At 33.7% G+C, this 22,379-nt stretch overlaps 1 protein-coding gene across 1 annotated transcript; it reads right to left on the reverse strand.

Annotated features, from left to right (window-relative positions):
* Positions 1 to 1,413: 1,413 nt before the first annotated feature.
* On the reverse strand, positions 1,414 to 22,008 carry LOC113394343 (serine-protein kinase ATM). The gene is made up of 35 exons (XM_026631619.2): positions 21,740 to 22,008; positions 21,290 to 21,386; positions 19,904 to 20,068; positions 19,340 to 19,569; positions 19,162 to 19,260; positions 18,852 to 19,088; positions 17,999 to 18,129; positions 17,539 to 17,769; positions 15,728 to 16,833; positions 14,671 to 15,089; positions 13,434 to 13,892; positions 13,030 to 13,347; positions 12,388 to 12,956; positions 10,484 to 10,655; positions 10,168 to 10,408; positions 9,843 to 10,081; positions 8,837 to 9,105; positions 8,272 to 8,446; positions 7,585 to 7,876; positions 7,036 to 7,506; positions 6,761 to 6,962; positions 6,462 to 6,627; positions 6,193 to 6,299; positions 5,948 to 6,082; positions 5,281 to 5,513; positions 4,950 to 5,192; positions 4,522 to 4,683; positions 4,301 to 4,407; positions 4,099 to 4,215; positions 3,382 to 3,483; positions 2,837 to 3,024; positions 2,650 to 2,756; positions 2,177 to 2,291; positions 1,946 to 2,082; positions 1,414 to 1,627 (listed from the first exon to the last, which is right to left on the reverse strand). The coding sequence occupies exons 1-35, from the start codon at positions 21,938 to 21,940 to the stop codon at positions 1,449 to 1,451; spliced, it is 8,421 nt and encodes a 2,806-aa protein (XP_026487404.2). The 5' UTR covers positions 21,941 to 22,008; the 3' UTR covers positions 1,414 to 1,448.
* Positions 22,009 to 22,379: the final 371 nt, after the last annotated feature.

Raw genomic sequence — 22,379 nt, forward strand, 5'->3', positions numbered from 1 at the left:
TACAATTTATTATATTACCCTCTAGTCTCCATATTATTAAGTTTTAAGATCGTACGGCTACAAAGCATAATATCGTAAAATGTTGTAGTGCGAAAATAACTGTAATATACGTTGCGATCCGTATCAAGTTAGGTAAATAGTCTTCTTTTTCAAAAGTAACAGTAATGACAAGAAAATCAGCCGACTTAATTGGATCCATTGATTCAATTACATTAGCTTTTACATTTTATAATTTGGTTGTTTTTTTTTTAAATATTCAATATAAGATTATTTATACTAAACTAATGAACTATATTAGATACTAGCGACCAGCATCGGCTTCGCACGGGTGCAATGCTGATACTAAATATACTACAAAATATCTTTACATATAACATTCACAGCTTTTTCATTAAATTCATTGCTATATTGATCTATATTAAATGCACAATGTATTTAAATTACTTAATTGGATAAGGTTTAATGCTGTATTGCTTCATTAAAATCGCTTCGTAACTAAGCCATTATTTGTCGTAAAATTAAAGGATAAAAATTGGTTATTATGGCTTATCCCTAAGAGGTAGCACGTATATAACTCTGGACTTTTTTTGTAAACCTTTTTAGGTGCACAATACTATCTATATTATTTTGATCTATCTCGTAGGATTCAGCCAGCGTTTGCAGTGTAAGCGGAAAAAGTTTATTTACGACATCACATTAGCAACCTCTAAAATTATCAGTGATCTACTATATTATGTCTCATCATAATGAAGCTACTCACGAAAAATGAGAATGATAGTAATCAACTCAAATCAAAATCAAATGCAAAAATGGATCATGGATCCGGGACTATTACTAACCGGTGATAATTATAGTGAGTTATAGCAAATGTAGTGCCTAGCCTGCCACCTTTAAGGCCCCAACGTATTCGACGACGTTCAGTGCGATTCGTACTTGACACTTTTCCCCCGCGTTAGTTCCTCATAATTTTAAAATATAGATAAGTGCGTCGCGGGAATTAAAAGGGAAAGGTCAACGTTATTTGCTACCTCCACTCCTGCGCTCGTGGAGTGTAACATTTTGTATTTTAACTTTCCCTTTCTTGTATGTTTAAATTCCGTGTTTATTAGTTATGAATAAAAGTATGTTGAATAAGTAAAGTATTTAATTGCAACAGAGTCCTATTTTTACAAAAAAAAAAAACCATCAGAATTGTTATTTTTAACATTTTTCAATTACTGTGTAACTCATGTGTAGCTGTTAAACGACTAAATTTACGTGCCTCACCGCTTGGACGTAAGGTCATGACATGTATGACTGCATGTAAGCATATCCGCTGCCAGAATTCATAAAAATCAAATATGTTAAGGATAATATGGTTACTATAAATAAAAATATTCAATACGAAATAAAAGTTTATTAATAGTGTTTTCATAAAGACGAAGATATAGACAGCAGCGGCTCAGCGGTTACAGATAGGGCTGCCAACCATGGAACAGCTGGCACAAGTTGGCGGGGTCGGCGGCGCTGCGCAGCAGGCGCGCCACATGGCCCGCCACCGACACGCCGCCCGCCGCGCCGCCCTCCGCGCCGCACAGCTTGCAGCTCACGGCCAGCAGCGCGCGCGCCGCCAGCCCGGCGCCGCACGCTATATCAGTGCACAATTTATTACCATCACTAACTCTTCACTATTTATTAAATCGAGCTATTACTCTTTATAATCGACTATAACTATAATCGATTTCTTTAAATAATCATCGAGGAAAACATAAATGAATTGACATTATATTTTTCTACTTTAATTTACAGACTTTTTTATTAATTATACTGTAGTTCGCCAATAGCTATAGACAGTCCTTCGTTAAACCGTTTTATCTTTGACTATTTATATATAGATATTTTAAAAATTATAAAAAAATATCCTAGAGAATTAATAAGAAAATGATTAAAATAAAACTGTTCTTACGTGGGCTCGATTTTGCGTCGTTCGTTGGACTTGAAGGAATAATCCATAGATACAGAGGATCGCACAGCAAAACCTCCAATATAGTCAGTAGAGTTTCCTGATTATCTCGAAGTAATTGTAGAGTCTTTTCACAACACCTGTTTGAAATTTATATCAAAGATATATCTTGCTCGAAATCAAACTTAGTTAGTATTGTTGCAAATATTTTATCAAAACAAGAAAGAAACATACCTCCTAAATATCCCCTCAACACCGCTTGATCCAAAACCGGCAACTATGTCTTGTGTCAAACGGAATGGCACAGTTTCTGGTGTTGGCAATGTTTTGCCTTGATCGAATGCTATGCCTTAAACAATAATATCATGCTTTATTTTTTACCGTATAAACTTAACGTAACGTTATATCGTATAAACTATTATTTATTTAGCTTCCAATTCATTCTTGATAATACTTTCATAAGTTTTATGAAAATTATTTAAATAAAAGTGAAATCTTAGTATATTAAGCAAACTGACAGCACGATTTTTTAATCTATGTAATGATTGTAATGAATCTAAGTATACACAATATTTCCTTTTTATTTATTTCATTTATATATTTAATAATTTTAAAAACATCAACTTAACAATAATACGTATATATTAGTGATGTATGAATGAATATACTTGATATATCTCTTAAAAATAATTTATTGTTATACTTACCAAAATCAATATGAATTAGTTCTGCCGTTGTTGTGTCAATTAAAATATTTTGAACATGTCTATCACCCAGCCCCATAATATATCCAACCATGGAGGATGTAGCCACACTAAAACATATTAAACATTATCGAAAACAAACCAACGAATAACATACAGTTATTCTATTAATATTTAAAAATAAGGTCACCTTCTGGTGTATGCAAGTCGGCGTTCGTACCAAGTAACAGGATCGAGATAGTGTTCGGTAAAGAAATTATGAAAAACTGGTTTGAACACTTTAAGTATATCTTTAAAAACTTGCAACTTATATTTATTGGATTTTCTTTGTTCTTGGCAATCCTTAAGTTTCGTGCGAGCAGCCGATGGTGTTATATCCTGAAATAAATTTAAACAATACTAGAATATTTTCGTAGATGTAAAAAATATTTATTTCAACAATATAGAGTCCAAGTCAGAAAAAATATATTTAAAAATATAATCAGTTATGAAAAACCGATTATACGAACTCGTATATAAAACTAAATACGTGTGCATTATGCCACAAGAAAATTACTGACCTTTTGTAGTCAGGTAATAAATGTTACATTTATTATATTAATTTGTATAATGTACGAGTCCAAAGTTCTATAAAAACAACAATAAATAAGCAATTTTTAATCTAATTTTATAATTCAAGCATCACACCGATTATTTCTTTGAACGTTAGTAATATGAAATAAGCTGAGCTAATACTTGTGGTCGATATTTTGTGTGTGCGTTGACCAGATACGCTCCCATAGGCATCGTCCCCTCACACCACTGCAACACTCCTGATCGTTTTGACATGGGAACTACCTGAAAATCAAACATTTGTCTAAGATTTATTAACATTGAGTCCTTAACTATGTACAAATAAGGATTAAAAAAAGTTACTGTATAAATCATGACCGCGTGGAATGGTGGCAAAAATGCTATCAGGATTTCAGCGTTTATTCAAATAACGAACGCTTTTTGTTGCTATTAATAAATCATCATTGCTTAGATTCTAAGTATGGGCACCACAGTCAATTTAACAATGTTAATTATAAAAGTTTTATTTCTATTCTTCATGTTTAATTATAATAAGAAAAACAACATTAACATATATTCAATCATAACCTTGTTAATATTTACAAATATTTATAATATTTTAAATCAGATTTGAATAATCTACATTTCTATCTTGCGATAAATTTGGTCATTAAAACAATATCTTAAAATTAAAATATTAGAATTAGAGTTTTGTATGTTCATTAATTTATTTAATTTAACTATTATTTTAAATATAGATATTGTCGTAATAAGACTTATCAATATATAAAAGCGTTAAGCATTACAATACGTGATGAATGCTGTATCAAATTACGAGAATTGTGGTTTTACCCGGAGTAACGCTATATACCACCATAATGAATACCACTATAAAGTTACCTTATATGTGCGTATTAAAAGTTTGTTTCGTTTAGTGTCTGGACTTTTTTCCAATAACGTATTAACGATGTTAAATACTTGCTGCATAACTGCATCTTGCCGTAAGTCGTCCTTGCCCTGTCAACCAAATATAATTAAATATAATTATATATTTGTGAACGGCAATTAAATGATTTATTTTTATACATTTATAAAATGTTACCTTTATTAGAAGAATTCTCTTTTTACCGTCAGAACTTAAGCAAGATATCTTTTTGGGGCTATTAATACCCCCTACTAATTCGTAAGCATTCCCAAACGATATTATTGCTGAAACAATGATCAAAATATTAATTATTGGGGGTAATTAATTGAATGTCAAAAAAATTGCAATTATCTTGATGTGATAATTATTCTAGACAATTTTTGCAATTTGTAACTTACAGTTCAAACACTTATAGTCACAGTCTTTTCGAAGAGGAATGGTATCAGTGGGTATAGGAATTGCATTCAGATCACGCAGTTTCGCGATAGCTTCAACTTTCGGTACAGCTTGCGGTTTGAGATCCTTAGAAACCGGCACGCAGTAAGCGAAACTTATTATAGCTGAAAGGTAATTCAAAGCAAACCGATATTTATTTACTTTCTCTATCTGGTTAGTCATTATTATCTATGGTAATACAATTTTTCGTTAGGTCTGTTTAATATTGCAAAGAAAAATAAATTAAAACACGTATAGAAGACATGAAAATATATAAATCTAGAGCTTACCAAATATTACATTTGTAAATTTACGGCAATAAGAGGTGAACTACGATTCAATATTTTTTGAGGACAATAGAATATTAGAAATCCATCATGTAAGGCAGTACCGTCGCAGAGGTCTTCCATCTGTGCCACGACGTGCGCCAGCGGCCGCAGCCCCGCCAGCTGTCGCACCAGCGCACCCGCCGCTCGCACGCGCGCCTCGCCCGCCTCGCGAGCTTCGCCCGCCCCGCTAGCCTCGCCCGCCCCGCTAGCCTCGCCCGCCTCGCCGCCGCAGAGGTCCTTGTCCGAGTTCTTCAAGCTGAACAGTAGCGGGAGCGTGTGGTGGGGATGGTCGGTTGCGCACCTCTCTGAGAAACCGTCATTCACGACTAAGTGGCGAAACTAGACGACTATATAACTTTGTTATAAATACAATTAATTGTTAATTACACGTACTCATAATTTGGCGCAAATGTTCGGCGAAGACAGTATTTTCGTTAGAGATCCGCGGGGCCAGCTGCGGTAGGACACTGATGTATTTCCAGGATGGTATCGCATGAAGAAGTCTTCCAAAGCTGCCGTGTTCCTCGTCGTCGAAATTGACGCCGGGGTTGTCTAGCCAGAGAGAAATGACTCGAAATACGGACAGATTGTTGTCGTCGCATTGTTTTAAAGACAGAAGATAATATCTGGAACAAATAAAGACCGAGTCGAGTATAATTCTATTCGTCTCAATTAATTAAAATATATAATATATAAATAAGCCGAGATGGCCCAGCGGTTAGAACGCGTGCATCTTAACCGATGATTTCGAGTTTAAACCCAGGCAGGCACCACTGAATTTTCATGTGCTTAATTAGTGTTTATAATTCATTTCGTGCTCGGCGGTGAAGGAAAACATCGTGAGGAAACCTGCATGTGTCTAATTTCAACGAAATTCTGCCACATGTGTGTTCCACCAACCCGCATTGGAGCACCTTCACAAACCTTCTCCTCAAAGGGAGAGGAGGCCTTAGCCTAGCAGTGGGAAATTTTTAGGCTTCTAATGTAATGTAAAAATTAAAATATATATTGGCATGAACGACGATGATGATGATGAATAAGATTATTCAATATGTGTTACCTCATTGCTAATTGTAAAAAGCTTTCTTTTTCAGCTTTTGTATTAGCGATTTCCGCTTCGTCCAGTTCTCCAAAAACGTTGTTAACGCGGTATTTGGCTCGAATAACCGCTTTTTCTTCAATGTTTTCATTCTTTCTGCAAATTAGGTTGTTTTATTATTTAATTAACTCTTTACATTCTAACTATGTTTCTTCAGAACAAAACTTGAATAAATCATTAAAATTTTGAAATTAGAAAAATATTACCTAGCATGTGTTTGCTGGGAGAACTTCAACGATGCGGCGTTTCCTTTCATACTCTGTATACATTTTATTTTATTTTCGTATACCGACGAATTCATGTATGAAACGACCTATAAAATGTTACTTTTAATAACTTTTGGGTGCGATGAGAGAACTCAAAGAGAGTTCCATGTCTATTACTATTACGTAATATATATGTATGTAAGGGAAAAAATTAAGTGTAAATCGTAAGTGATTTTAAATGATGTTTCTTTATCATTAAACAAAAATACCTGTTTATATTCGGCGTCCGCAAATTTCGCAATATCATAATAGACTTTTAAGCGCGTATCAACGTCATCGTTCCCACTTAAAGTCTTGAGACTCTCTTCCAAGTATTTGTGTATAATGTCGCGTCCTGTGTCACGTTTAGACTCTGCCATCCAAAGACCATACTGCCTATTTGAATAAAAGTTATTTGATTATTGTAGCTTAAGATATATGCAAGAATAATAGTGGCCCATTTGCACGTCCACCAATCTATGTTATCAATAAAATACGAATGCGAGACCAGTGATATGATATTATTAACCTTAAAGACATTGCAGAAAGTTTCAGGTCATCGGGTTCTTTTGCCACAATACTGTGTAGCAACGAAAGGGCTATGTCGGTGTGACCTTTAGCCCAAGATATCTGACTTTCTAAAAGTACAACCCTCTTTGACGCCTCAAGATTCTTCACCGTTGCTACGAGACGCTGTGCCATCTGTATTCTATGATTCGATAGCCCCAATTCTGAAAACAAAACCATTTAATATTTTATTTTATAATTAATGAGGTATTTTATTGACAAAATGGGCTTCCTTACCAGCATATTGCAGCTGTAGCTCGTTTATATTCGAAAAGTTTATTGAGTCAACTTTTGCAATGTGTTCTAATATTAAACTTCTTTGAGATATTACTGCTTCCAAATGCTTGAAATCATTAAAAATAGGAATGTTGTCGATTTTCCACTCATCGACGAGTTCTGACAGTGGTTTTTTGTCACATCTTACTGAAAAATAATTCTCAATATCGCGGAATAGGTGTAAATTTGCGACTGTTTTGTAAACATTTTGACAGTTTTGCATGTTCAGGCTCCGACATTGCCTCGCTACTGCCAATTTAGCTCTATTTAGTGGTATCTGAAGCTTATGACTGACTTCAGCGGTAGTCTGCACATTGAGACAGTCTTTGAGGCACGAATATCGCATAGCTTTTATAATCGAATCTTGAACACAGTTGCCCTTCTTCGATTTCTCCTCAAGTTCAGCGGTATCGACAAAGTCACTCCAATCGCCTGAAAACAGAACGCAAATCTAAAAATAAGGCGCAAAATATATTTTCAGAAGCTCAAGACGACGAGTCATCCACTCACCCAGATAAGAGAGACAATCGTACTTGACGTCGTCGAGTGCGTCGTTCTCGGGATAGGAGAGGATGTACTGCAGGGCGAGGTGGTGCATGCCCGAGCGGTGCAGCGCCGTGACGGCGCCGTGCGCCAGGCGGGCGGCGCGGGCGGGCGCGCGCGACAGCGCGATGTCGTGCAGCAGCAGCGCGTCCGCGAACTGCCCCGAGTGCAGCAGGTGCGCGCGCGCCTCCTCGTCGCTCGTCAGGTGCGCGGTGCCGCACCCGTCTATGGCATCCATTTCCCCGATCGAAACGTAGCACTGAAACCGAACGATGGAGCCGCTTATGTCGCATCTCCGACTCGATCCTTTTCGTCGGTTTCGCTCGTTCGATATCCTCGTCGATGAAGTATATTTAACTCTTCACCTGTCCCGTGTATCATATAGTATTCATGCTAATTGTTTTATTGTTATGAACATGGTACCCGTTTAATTTAACTGAAACATTCTCATCCTCGAAAACGTAAAACAACAATACCAAATAATTAAGTTTGAATGGGCGATTAGATGGTAATTCTTATGCGGAAGGCCTCGCACAAAGCTCCACTACCATGTTTAAGCATATAGCAATACAGTAAAACATAGTAAATAGGCATCACCTCTATTCAACCCTCATCATCAGTTTAGGCTGACGAATTATGGCATTGCCAACGTACTTTTCTAAATATTTTGCGGACGAGGTCCAGCTCGGGTCGGTCGGCGTCGTCGGCGGCGCACAGCTCGCCGTAGTACAGCGCGGCCCAGTGGCGGCCCGCCTGCGCCGCCGCCCACGCCACGCGCGCGCACTGCAGGCGCAGGTGCGTCGCCGCGCCCGCGCCGCGCGCCCGCCCGCTGCCACACACGCGTTACTTGTAGGTGGCGGCATCGTGGCAAATTATCCTTATATATTATCAGTATATACAGGTGCCTAAGTCTGCCTGACAGTAAGCGATATCTTTGCACAATTGTGTAAGAAGGTGGTAATAACATTCCTTATACTATTTTTTACATTTAATGTAGTTATTATATTCCTTGTAATAACAAGTAATAATTAATAAAGGCTTTCTACTATTATTATATTATCAATAAAATAATTTTGTGTGTTGTAGGTGTTCAGATGTATTGCAAATGTTTACAAGTAAATCTTTGCTTTATATTCTCAACTGCAGTCAAATTAAAAAAATAAATATCCTAAGACAAAATATACTTATTTGTAAATAGCAAACGTTCCTCGAAACATACCTTTTTTTATAATGATTCTTCTGTATACGTACAAAATTTACAACGTCTAATAAATAATGAACGATAATCTTGTGATCGTTGTCCAGTTTAGTCGACTTTTTGGGAGCACTGCCGTCTACAGTACTGCCCAAATTAGCATCGTGGGTCAAGTCCCATATGTGTTTGAAAACTTGATTCAATTGTTCAGTGAAAATATTCGCATGGATATCCGTCGAACTATAAATGATCAAGCCGAATACAGCTGGCATAACTTTTCGACAAACTTCAGGCTAAAAATTAATAATAATAAATTTAAGTTAAAATTAAATATTGTTGTACTTTATTCGACATATAATTACGCTTGATGTCTTTTATGTTATGTCTATCCGTATAATACAGTAATTTTTATTTATTTTGATTATACAGTACTGGATAAGAATTATCAATCTCAACCGAGGATTGCGGATTCAAATCCGGGGAAGAATCAACGAATTTGTGCTTGTGCGTGAACGTTGTGTGTGAACATGTGCTTAACTTGTACTCTGCGACGAGGGAAAACTTCACGAAAGAACCAGCATGAGTGGTTAAAAAATCATCCACATTTGTATGCACCAACCCACATTGTAATACCGTGAATAAAGAACCTTCGATTTAATTATCTTTTTGATGTTACAGCTGACTCTAGCATACAGAAACATGGAAAATTAAAAAGATAAGTTAATATTTAGTTTTACATTTATCTATATGTATTCATTCTCTGTACAAAATACTAATGATGGCGACCTTTGTAATAAATAATACAGAATATTCGTCAACGTAACGTGTTACTATGTATTCATATTAAATATATGTAATCACTATCTAGTAACAGAGATCTAAAATTCCTATCAGCATTTTGAACAGATTTCTTAAGGGGTTTATTTTTCTTATTTTAAATTTCGAACATGACAATATACATATACATACAGGTAACAGTATTCATATATATTATATACGTTACTACATACATTTAATACAATTGTATTACCTTGACTGCACAAACTGCACTTAGAGAATTTATGTAATTGGTAGAGGATGCAATTGTATCCAACAAAGCCAAGGTTATCCGAGTAATCCATTGCGTGTGAGTTTCATCCTTGAAAGGTATCCAATATTCAAATTCATTGTATTTATCAAATTTATTATTATCGATTTTATATTCGGCACGAATTTCGCATTCAGTCGAAACTAGGGATTGCAATATTGCCGTATCGATAGTCACCATATCTGCAGTGAAATAAAATTTTTAATTATGATATATTCGTAACTATAAAAAACGAATAAAATCGATAGAAATGTTAACATATTTATACCTAAAGCTGCTCTTCCATCGCGAAACTTCAAGAGACGGTTAAGGGCTTTTGTTACTTTATTGCTAACTGTTGGATCTTCATCAAAAAGATGCTCAGATAGAGATTTCAAAACTAAATTTGCGATGTAATGTTTAGGATTTAAGTCCCTGACTCTCGTAGTATCCGCAGGCGGTACAGTTACGAGAGTTTTCATGTCGTAAGCGCCGACTTCTGCTAAGCAATTACATGCTCCTACAAGTATCTGAAAACAATCTCAATTTATTTAATATTATCAATAGTATGACCACATTTTTATAAATCGGAAGAGACAAATCACCTTCTCATCAGTTTCATTTTTCAGCAGATTGGTCAATGCATAAATGACCTTGTGTAACACACTTGTTTCACAATCTTCTGAGAATCCTTTCACGTTTAAGTCTGTATATAGTTCTTTAATGAATCCTTGATTGCGCTTTAAAAATTGACACATTTTAAACAACGAGCTCTGGCTGAAAATAACATAATCATGTGTTTAAAGTTAATAAATAAACAAAACATTTACATATAAAAACTCAAATATTTATTATTTAATATATATTTAGGAGATTCCTTTATCCATCCAACTGGTTACACCAAATAAAAATAAATAAAAGCGCGCGAAACCGAATTAAACCGTCATTATTTTTTCTTTTTGGGCGCAGACAGTAAAGTCGATATTAGCGCGACTTGTAATTTGTTGCAATTGTTCATTGGTTTTTATTTGGATTTGTAAGCTCAACTGAGTAAGCAGTTTACTTCAATATGGATGATTTGGTGATTTATTTATGTTAAGATAAATTCGAAGTTAGTACTATTTTTGGTTTGTTAGTAATAGTCTAAGATCCTGCTGCAGAATCTGTGTACCCATCGTGTGTTTGCTAGAAACCAAATTTTTACACATATTTACGATTAGGAGAATTTATATCTACCAGGTTGTCTATCAAAATTTGGCCGCTAGTATTTTTTATTAAATTATTAATAATTCTTATTCCGTCAAAAATTTCATTGACTTGTTTTTTCAATAAAATGTCGTCCACTTTACGGCAACACCTATAAAGACTCTGAAAAATCATGGTTGCCGTTGCGCATCTGGCCGCACCTCTTCGCAGTCAGGTTTACACAGGTATGATTTTGTTATGTTTATACACTCACAACGTACATTCTTAATTTATATATCAAATTAAAGCTAATTTTTTTCTGTTTGTTATGATATACGGTTGCCTAATTTAATCTGGCCGCAAATAAGGGTTGCTGACTGTTAATGATAGTAAATATTAAAAGTAGAGTGAAAGAGAGCTAGCGCGTAACATCACTAGTCAGACGAGGATAGCGATTGCCAGCCGTCGGACGGTTTAAAGCCATTGCGCATGCGTCAGATGCTAGTGTTCTCAACCTCCGATTCAAACAATAGTAGGTACGACTTAAAATAATAAAATAAACGACTTTCTTTTAAAAATGATAAATTTAAAAATTAAAATTTGGTTTTTAGCAAACACTCGATGGGTACACTGATTCTGCAGTCGGATCTCGTACTATAAATTGTTTAACGTAATTTAAATTCTTGTCTTTTTTTTAATCTATTTCACTTCTGTATGCTAAATATAATATATATTTATAGCGACTTGTATAATGTATGCTACATTTGAAAACTTACAAATAATTTTACAATATATTATTGAGAGGAGCTAAATTAAATGATCAGACAGTTCTACTGAATTCCCCCCGCCACAGGTGGATCGTGAATCAAGACGAAATCTCGAAAATCAAACAGTAACAGCTGAGATACTTTTGAAATTATTTGATAAGGGCTGCGTAATTTACTTATATCGCTTAATTATTTCAAAAGCGCCTCATTCAGGGTAGTGTACACTGTACCCTTATACATACACAGGAGAAACGTGCGCGTCGGTGCACACGCAGGCAGTGCGAGTGCGCCGTATAGTATAAGCTATTTATATGCATTGATAAATAGTCGCGCTTACAGTACATCGACTGTTTTAGTATGATAAATTGATAGTAAATAGTATGTATTATTATTATGATATATAACGATATATTACATCATTAAAACTTCTTTAAAGTAACTATGTCACAAATTATCTTTGACATATTTACACACCGTATTTCTAAATGGTAAAAAATGAAGAACATATTCCAATATTCGGACTACTACACTAGACTTATTTGAAATGTTAAACATACCTTGCATTTGATAAACTCAATGTATACGTTTCAAGTTCATTAAGGAACATAAGTTTTGAAGTACTCGTAGCCATTTCGACCCCATCAGACATCAGGTTTATATAATCGACAATATCCACGCTTTCAGTTAATTTCTGTTTCAAGTCAGTCGTTATATATTCCAGTAAAGATTTACATTCTGTGTATCCCTTGTCGATTTTTATATTCAAAATTGAAACAATTTTGGACAGTATTGACCGTTGGATGTTTTCAACTTTGAATGGTGTCTGAGTTAACATTTTAACAATTATAATATTCAGTCCTTTGACAAATATTTTAACTTCCTCCTTACTCTCTGAATCTTTGATAGCATGAACGACGCTTGTACATAAAAAGTTGCACAATATTGCATCGGACGAATAGCCTAATGGTATATGGTCTACAAACGACAGGTACGCGTGAAAAATCAGTACTTTAAAGTCGAAAACTTTCTCACGTAATACATTATCCCAAAGTTTAAAGAGAATATTAAGAATGACTAATGGCTGATTCTCGCACAAGTATTGCATTATGTTTCCATCTATTAGTTCCTAAAATAAAAAATAAAAATTATAATGTTGAATATTTTTGTAACTCTCTAGTAATTAAGTTTTTAGAACTTACACCAAAAAATTTGAGAATTGCGGAAAATACACGTTTAGAATATGTATAGGTATCAGGTTTGCAAACAAAGGGCACTTGAAACAGTTCGGCGGCTCCGGCGTGATCGCTTATATGCATCACCATTAAAAACAGTAACTCTCCCAAGTTTTCCACAAAGAGATTGCTCCACCGCTCGTTTTTCAAAATGTGCCTCGTCGAATGAAACATTATATTTGCGTGCTCCGTTGTTTTGATACTGAAATGCTTTTCATTTACCAGCTTATACTTATCGATAACTACTTGAGGTAAGCACAGTAAAATTATATTGCAGAAGCACATCTGAAACAACATTCAAAATTAGTTTGTATTAAAAAAAAGAAGTTTTATCTATAAAAATGTTAAAATGTATATTTTACGGTACAAACCTCGATCATATCTTCTTCCGATTTTTTACTTCGAATCTTCAACTGTTTAAAAACATCGCTATTTCCCACCACGCCGTTATGTTGCCACAGTATATCGGTAGACACGAGCCATCTCATATGTTTTTCGACAAAATCATCGAATCTCTCAGAACCGAATAAATACAATGGCAAAGTATCAAAGGTTTTATTTCTCTTACACCAGCAATGCAAGACGCGCAAGATGTTGGTATTCATGTACGCGTCAACGTCACTGGATGTAACTTTTCGAGTCAGCGAATTTAACATTTTCTTCACCAGACTTTTGTCCATTACTTTTTCATTTTGAAATAACAGCACTTTAATTATAATATCGTGTACGTATGATCTGTTTGTCGTCGCCAGAATGTAGAAACATTGTAGAACTGTTATCGTTCTGTTCACTGTTTCGTCTTTCAACACAGAATCGTTATTGTCTGATACCTGAAATGTTATTCAATTGTACAATAATACGATTCCTCTGTATAAAATTGAAATTGGGGACTAAAGTAAGGCGACCCCTGCGGTTTGATGAATCCACATACATCAGAATTTCTTCTGACAATCTCTTTACGATGCTTTCCTACACAGAGATGTATTTAAAGCCCCACGACCTATGCTTTAATGTCACCTACTCTATCCACTGGACTATACGACGCCTTCGTTAATTGTTTAAAACAATAGTTAGAGTTTAAGAATGTCTCTTGCTATTATTTTGGTTGTGCTTAGTAGTTTGATGTCTGTGCGTATTTTTAACGTTATATTTCCCGACAGCATCACCATCGAAATTACAGGATCTCACTTTCATTGCCTTCTGTGTTTTTTTTAGAATTCTTTAAAATGATAATCAGAGCCGTCTCAAGTTATGCTGAGGCCCTTGGGCACCCATGAATTTGGGGCCCTTTTGGTAGATATTCACTACCATGTACAAATAATTTGCTTATGGGCAGGCCTTAAGTAAAGTTTTAAAACTGTGCGGTAATTTTCGTAAATTCCTAGGAATCTGATTAGTTGTACAATCTTATGGCTATTTTATAGTATATCTATTTCTGTCACGAAGAGCACGTCTTTCTACTTTTAATATCGACTATAGCATAGCAGTCAACGTGAGCACAAACGTGTGAAGGAAATTGTTGGTTCTTCGGAGCCCTCTCAGGATGGGGGCCCTGGGCACGTGCCCCATGTGCCCTATGGTAAAGACGGTAATGGTGATAATACTTACATTTATTACGAATATATCCATTAGACTGTCTGCCAAGCTTTGTATATCTCGGTCATGAATGTTTTCAGCCGTAAGCGTTAAGAGATGGCAGCAATACAACCGAATACAGTGATTGCTTTCAGTGATTTTTTCATTTAAAGCCTGTTTAAAAGAGCTGTGCACATCGATATTGATATTCTTATTAAAATTGAGTATTTTCGCCACACATTTGTACACTATAGCAGCCACGTCGGGGGGCATTTTCATACATCTGTGAAGATTTCCTTTTATCATGATAAGACAATTCTGTCGTATCATATCGTCGTTTTGAGACCAAATCTGTTCAAGCATTCGATCAAGAGTTTGAAGCAAGCCGCGTGTCGCTTTAGGCTTTCTAAATAAATCTTTACACATATCCTGCATCAAATTAAATATTAACTCTGAAAAAGAAAATACAATACATGATGTTCCAAGTATTTTTTTAAAGACATATATTTTTTTTTAAATGACAGATTATACTAGTGGAAATCCCTAAGGGGACACGGTCAACTACTCCACGACAATAAACAAGTAATACAAGTCACTCCATATCATCGATGATAAAGACAAGATGGTACATCACTTGCACCTATATACCGGTCTTGATAGACAAGACTCAACAAAATCATTAATCTATTAAATATATTTTTGTAATCAATCATGTACTATAGCTACATCTAATTTGAATAAAAAAAATATATTGTTAACGAAATAAATTTTCTGTATTTTTTTAATTACCATTTATTACATATTTAAATTAAATATATACATAATATTAATTTAGGATCCGTCAAATGGACGTATCCTAAAAAAAAAAGAAAAGATTACATAAGAGTACTTGGATTTTGAATCCAGTCATTGAAATTATAAAAAGCGATAACTAAATGAAAAAAATATGAAATCGTAGGAAAAATTAAAAAAAAAATAGGCAGTAAACTCGTTATGAAAGGAATAATATTAAGGTATCTCTCATCGGTGTTGTTGCTTAGCTTCTTCCTATTTAACGGATCGCAATGACACGGGAATATACCACATTTACCTAAAGGCGGACGTTCAACTGTGATGTCATTAAGTATATGGATACATCGGAGGGCACAATCTACTTCAATGTTTGACGTGAAATTATACAAGTCCCGATCAAGAATGAGCTTGGTTATATCATCCGTGTAGATACTCTGCTTTCTACAATATGTCGCAAGTAAGTATACACAGTTTTGTTTCAAACCAATCACGGAATATTCGACGTCACTCTCGTAATACGAATCGCTATCTTCACAGGTGACATCTTTCTTTACGATATCATTAACTACGTGAAAACACTCTTCCTCGATATGTTTACGAATTTCCTTATTTAATACAGTATTATAATCTTTTTGCAAAATATCTTGCACATATTTCAAAAGCATGACTTTGTCTCGAATTTGTACTTCAGATTTGAGCGTTTGTGTCAAAGCTCCATACATATGTATCAGGGCATTTTTTAATATTGAATACAGTGACATGTCTTGGATTTCGCTGCTTGTCTTCAAATTGTGAATTAATAACGAGTCGATGAAAGCGATCATCAGATTCACGTGTTTCACAAACTCGATACATTTTACATCACAATTTATAAGTTTTTGAAGACTCTTCGACATAGCTTGTTCTAAATAAACAAGTATCATATTATAGATTTCATGGTTTATTTCAAAATTTTCCTCTGTTTCTGAGGCAGCAACTTCAAGAGATCTCACGATGTCATATTCAAATTCACTATATAATATACCTTTTTCTATATTCGAGAATATGCAATCGTACACATCAAACTGTGTTTCATTATCACGATTCTGTTTAATCGGTAAATTTTCATTACAAATAAGTCTTATTAAAAACTCTTTAAGAATCCTACTGTCAAGAGTAGCCATATCTTCATAAGTGAGCCACGTAAAACATCTTTTTCTTACATCTAGGTTACAACATTTTCTATAAAACTTATGAAAACAAATATTTAATGTCTTCAAGCTACAATCATTCACCGGCATCCCCTTCTCGAGGTATAACATCAGTAAGGGCTGGATATTTTGATGTTTCAATGGCACTGAGCTTAAAATTACTTGAATAATTGTGTGCATAACCGTATGTGCTGCATTCGCTACCGTGGCATTTCTAAAATAAATATAATTTATAAAAATACAAATCAATGTTTATAAGCAAACAAATATTAGCAAGCCATACATTGGTTTGTTCAGCGATGCGAAAATACGATCAGGTTAAATCCTGAATCCTAACCTGAAGCGAACTTTACGGTAAATTAAAGGAGGGATTAGTAATTTCTAAAAATACATGCCTTGCACCTTTTAAAAAAAAGTTATATCAAAATTAGCATCTTATTTACAATTCGTTTTGCTTACCGAAGAATAAATAAATAAATATTTGACAACATCACATACATTACTCTGATCCCAATGTAAGTAGCTAAAGCACTTGTGTAATGGAAATCAGAAGTAACGACGGTACCACAAACACCCAGACCCAAGACAACATAGAAAACTAATGAACTTTTTCTACATCGACTCGGCCGGGGATCGAACCCGGGACCTCGAAGTGGCGTACCCATGAAACCGGTGTACACACTACTCGACCACGGAGGTCGTCATTTACAGAAATTGAGAATGGGAAACTTTTTGCACCGTGCTGCTTCCGAGCTGTCGTATTTATACGAATGAGAATTTCTCTCAAATCATGGAGGTGTCACAATTTAAACATTGTAACACTAATTTAGCACAAAATAAAACAAGGTGACTTTTACGGATTTGGAAACAAACATTTGAAATATGCAATAAACAGACATTAAATATAAATACGTGTTACCTGATGCAAGTATTCCACAAGGTTAGGTACACTTCATGATTATCGTGATGTTCGTTTTCCGGACTTGATATTAAATTCTTAATTACTAAACAGGTAAGATTCTCAAAACACTCCCAATTCACATCTCTATTGGCTGAAACTATACTCTCTAGAGTCCTCAGCAGCAGCAAATACTCTTCGCTCGAAATTGCATAATCGAATTTCTTGACATACATCAATATAATTCCAATCCTGTGATTAAATGAACGAGCAACATTTTTATCTTAAATCATAATAAATCACACGCAGTGCGTGCGGCTGCGGGTTACAATGCGGGTAAAAATCATTGTAAAAATGAATATCTCTTATTGATTTTAATAGAACATGTAAATTAATCAATCATCCTATATTAGTAACAAAGAGTATTTAAGTGTTCGTCCAAATTTGTTTACAGGAAATAAATTTGATAAAAACCAATTACCAAGGAGAACTGTTCAGCCGCAGCTCTTCCACCAGATCGGTAAACGACTTATTCTTGTTGAATGATAATTTTAGTTTTTTAGCAGAATTTTCAGCTCCCTCGTCTTTATCCTCCTCAGCTATGTTAAATATCTACAAAAATAAGTTACAAATAAATGACCCTCATAACAGTATCACGCTACATATTAGTACTCTTTTTGAAATAATATGTATTAAACTAAGAAAGTAAACTATTTAGTAAACCTTTAATTTTACTAAACACAATTTAAAAATAAAATCGCCCTGGTATTGTTATGCTACATACAACATATAAACTAAAATATATTCCGTTCCCAAAAAATATTATACATTTTATTTATTCCCCTGCAACGTCCTGATAATATAAAGGCGTGATCGCGAATAAACCCTAACGCATTATATAAAATGGTTAGTTTACTTTTCCTTTTATAATGAGAAGTGAGAGAATGAGAAGACTATTTTTGCTGCTATACTTATTTGGTGTAGGACTTTGTGCAAGTGGGTCTGGGTAGATACCACACAGCGATTGTACCACTTTAATATTATTGTGTTCCGGTTTGAAGGGTGAGTGAACCAGTGTAACTACAGGCACAAGGGAACATCTTAGTTCCCATTATTGATGGCTCAATGACGACGTAAGGAATGGTTAATATGTCTGACAAAACCAATATCTATGGGTGGTTATGACACCACGTACCTACAGGTGGCCCGATTAACCGCCTACGTATATATATATATTAAAAGTGAAAGTCTCTCTAGAAACTTCCCTCTCTGTACTTCTTTTACAACTTGTATTATATATAAAAATATATATATATATATATATATGTATCTACCTGATAGAAAACTGATGCTGCTGTATAATAAAAATAATCACAGTGTATAAATACATTATCATTATTTTTCCGTGTCTTCTGAATGTAATTTACTTCGAGGCATATAATCTCCATGATACTGTACAAATGTTTGTTCCATACACTCCAGTTATATGCAAGTGAGCCATTCACACGATGCGTTTTTCCTAACGGATGATGAATAACTATTGTCGCTTGTAACATTTTAAAGAATAGAGACTAAAACAAAGAGTACAATAAATTTATAGACTAGAACTTCGAACTAATTGGTATGAGAATATCATGTTTATACCTTCTTTTTCTGTTCCATACTATGTTCGTAACATTTAAATATCTTTGGTAAAATCGTTTCACTGAATTCACACATCGTCATACGACTTTCTAAAGCTAACTAAAAAGAAAATAAATTATTTTAGTTATCATAATAACTATATAATAAATACAAATCAATAAATTATTTGCAAATTTACCTTTTCTAGTAACAATATAACAATTTCCAATACAAACTCTTGAACTTTCTTATCATTTAACATTGTAAGGCAACATTTCTTCAGTTTAGACAAAGCGTCTCGCAGTGTAATAGCAAACTGACAACAGCTGCTCGCAGTTTTAATGACAAACCACAATAATCTTATCTTAATTAAATGATCTAATTGTGAATTATTTGTATTACATGCCGTTAAACAAACCTCCAGCAAACCTTAAACCAAGATTACTTTTCACATTAAACTATACATACCATAATTTGTTTCACCTTATCATGCTTTGTTAGTGAGATGTTTGTCTCGTTACGGAATTGAGAATCACTTCTTGCCTCTATCGACACAAACCAATAGAGATGAGGTGGGTCTATTCTACTAATATATATATATATAAACCATTGCTCAAATACTCCTAATATAACAATGATCAAATTGTTACATTTTATCTTACTAATTATGGTGGTACATTATCTTTATTGAGATTACTTTTAATGACTTATTTCATAGATTAACTGATTATTATTATTTTTACTATTAAAAGCCTAAACTTACTTTCCCAAGTTGCCGGTGAAATATATCCTGGGTAATAATCATTTGGAAATATATATTTGTATAGTAAGTTTAAATAGGCATCCCCAATTGCTCTCGTCAAGCGGCTATCATTAAGTATGTTTAAACAAGCTTCAGTAATTTTTTCACATTTAATATATGCATGACCTAAAAATCATAAAAATGAAATGATATCACATCATAAATATTTATTTTATACCTCGTTATGCTTAGCGTTAAAGAAAAAAATCCTGCATGTGTCGGAAGAAAAATCTTCCACTTGTGTATCTATGTAGCATGGTGAATATTTTATTACTTTCGCTTTCCTGCAATCTGCGGGAATAATTTCGTTAAAAGGGGCGGAAGTGAGTAACAGAAAGTCGGGCTATTTGATTTTACCAATGAGCGCGTGTCATACTAGAGTTGGCTGTCAAATAGTATCATCGCAATTTTCTAGAGCATATGTTAATGTTACTATTACAAAGAGATGTCAGATATTACACAACACATACACAATTAAAGGCTCACTCATTTTTTTTCACTATTATTTAACTATTTATACACTATAATACATCAATTGAAGTAAATTATTAAACTGTAGATTGTATTATCCAATGAGAACTTAGACAACCCTGACAAATGAACTGTTCTTAATGCTTGACTTGTCAAAGCACAATTTAAGCTACAAGACATACATTAATTTCCTAAGATGAAATTCCTGCGAGACCAACTTAGGTTTAGGACAGTGTCAGAATGACACAGATGTTTATGTTGTTGTAGGTTTATGTAAATTAGAACTTCTAACTGTTGTTAAATCTATATATCAATGATAAATATGTAAAGATGACTATCCGGTAGCTTTCGTAGTCGGCGACTAATCAGCGAATATTCGGCACATAGTGCAGACTAACTGGCTTCACTATAGGAGGAACTATATTATTTTATCAGTTATTATTGTTATTACAAACAAATGAATTTATGATAAATTATCATTTGTTAAATTATGATTCATGTAAAGTCAAGTGTAACCTACACTTGACTTTACATGAATCATTTTCCAATTGGTCAAAAAAAATCCATGAAGATCCAGGCTTTATTTTTGACGAGATTAATTCTCTTAAGCTCATAAGCTTTATTTTATTTATCATAAATTTCATTCATTTTAATAAAAAATAACACTTTATTTTTTACACAAAAAAAGGTCAGATGGACCTGTGCAAAGCAAAAATCAAGAGGCTGATTACTCTGTCGACTAGTCGGTCATTGTACATCCGACTAAAGGGTTAGTAGAGTAGTCAGCTAAAGTTATAATCCACACATAAATATGTTGACACATTATGAGTTACGATAATGAAATACTTCATACATCACAAATAAGTAAATACACACCTTTGTTAGCACCTGACACACACAAATGCAATAAACTTGTGCAAAGCGGTGCAGTTACGGTTTGAAAAGTTTTTGCACTTTCAAATTTTTCAGTTTCCTGTAAATATTGAATTAATACATAAAGTTTTTGTAACTCTCATCTTATTGATATTGTAATTAATTTTTGTGTTTATCTAAGAAACAATTTTATTCTATTTTATAATATTTGCTTTAAAAATTAATTATGAAACACAAATAATGTTCTTTTAAATTATGCAATACTAACATAAGATTTAGACATTTGTAACCTTGTAACTAACAATATTTGGATATACTGTATGCCTAAAATAAGCTTAAAACATATTACAAACAAGTTTTATTTAGTAATTTAAATTTATTAACTTTATAGAATAGAAAACCTTAATTCAATAGTGACTTGAATATATAATGCCATTGTTCTATAATACGTACCTTCATAATATAATCATTAATTTCAGCAAAAACATGGTTCCATGTAAAGCCAGATTTCTTCAAAGTGTTAGTAGTGAGTAACGAAGGTACAGCATTTCTTGTTAGAAAATCTTTTAACTTTTCTGCACTTTTTTTTCTTTCTGTTGCTCGAATACTTGTTAAATTTGAACATGTTTCCTTAATAGATTCTTCTAATGACATATTTCAAAAACTTTCTTTTTGTATTTTATATAATTTTTTAAACTTAAAATTTTAGTCCATTGCAATCCTAAAATAATATTTTTTATACAAAATGGTTTTTATGTAAAAATATATATTGTTAATGATATAAATTTATATTTCGATGTTATTATTATTAATATCCTATTAGATGTGTATACTATTAAATCAGATATGCTCTACTTATTAAAAGAATATTAAATAATACATTAAGAAGCAATTTTTTATAAAGCGGATAGAAGATATTAATCAATTCAATGACGAACCATAACAGTAATTAAATATATGTACCACAATAAGCTTATCATATCGTACAGGATCGTAGCGCTAGTAAAAATAAACTTATTTTTTTTAACAACAATAATATTAGAACCTTTTTTATGTTTTTTTTTTGTCAATAACTTAACATCTTAATATAATC

This window comes from Vanessa tameamea, chromosome 4 (assembly GCF_037043105.1).
Source record: "Vanessa tameamea isolate UH-Manoa-2023 chromosome 4, ilVanTame1 primary haplotype, whole genome shotgun sequence".
Classification (NCBI taxonomy): domain Eukaryota; kingdom Metazoa; phylum Arthropoda; class Insecta; order Lepidoptera; family Nymphalidae; genus Vanessa; species Vanessa tameamea.

Bases quoted from the DNA above. Each gene is read 5' to 3' on its own strand.
- LOC113394343 (XM_026631619.2), bottom strand. From the start codon at position 21,940: ATGTCATTAGAAGAATCTATTAAGGAAACATGTTCAAATTTAACAAGT. The intron at 19,261-19,339 runs GTAAATTTGCAA...TTTTCTTTTTAG, and splicing joins TTATATTGTTACTAGAAAAG to TTAGCTTTAGAAAGTCGTAT. The intron at 6,963-7,035 runs GTAAGGAAGCCC...TTTTGTTTTCAG, and splicing joins GCTACAGCTGCAATATGCTG to AATTGGGGCTATCGAATCAT.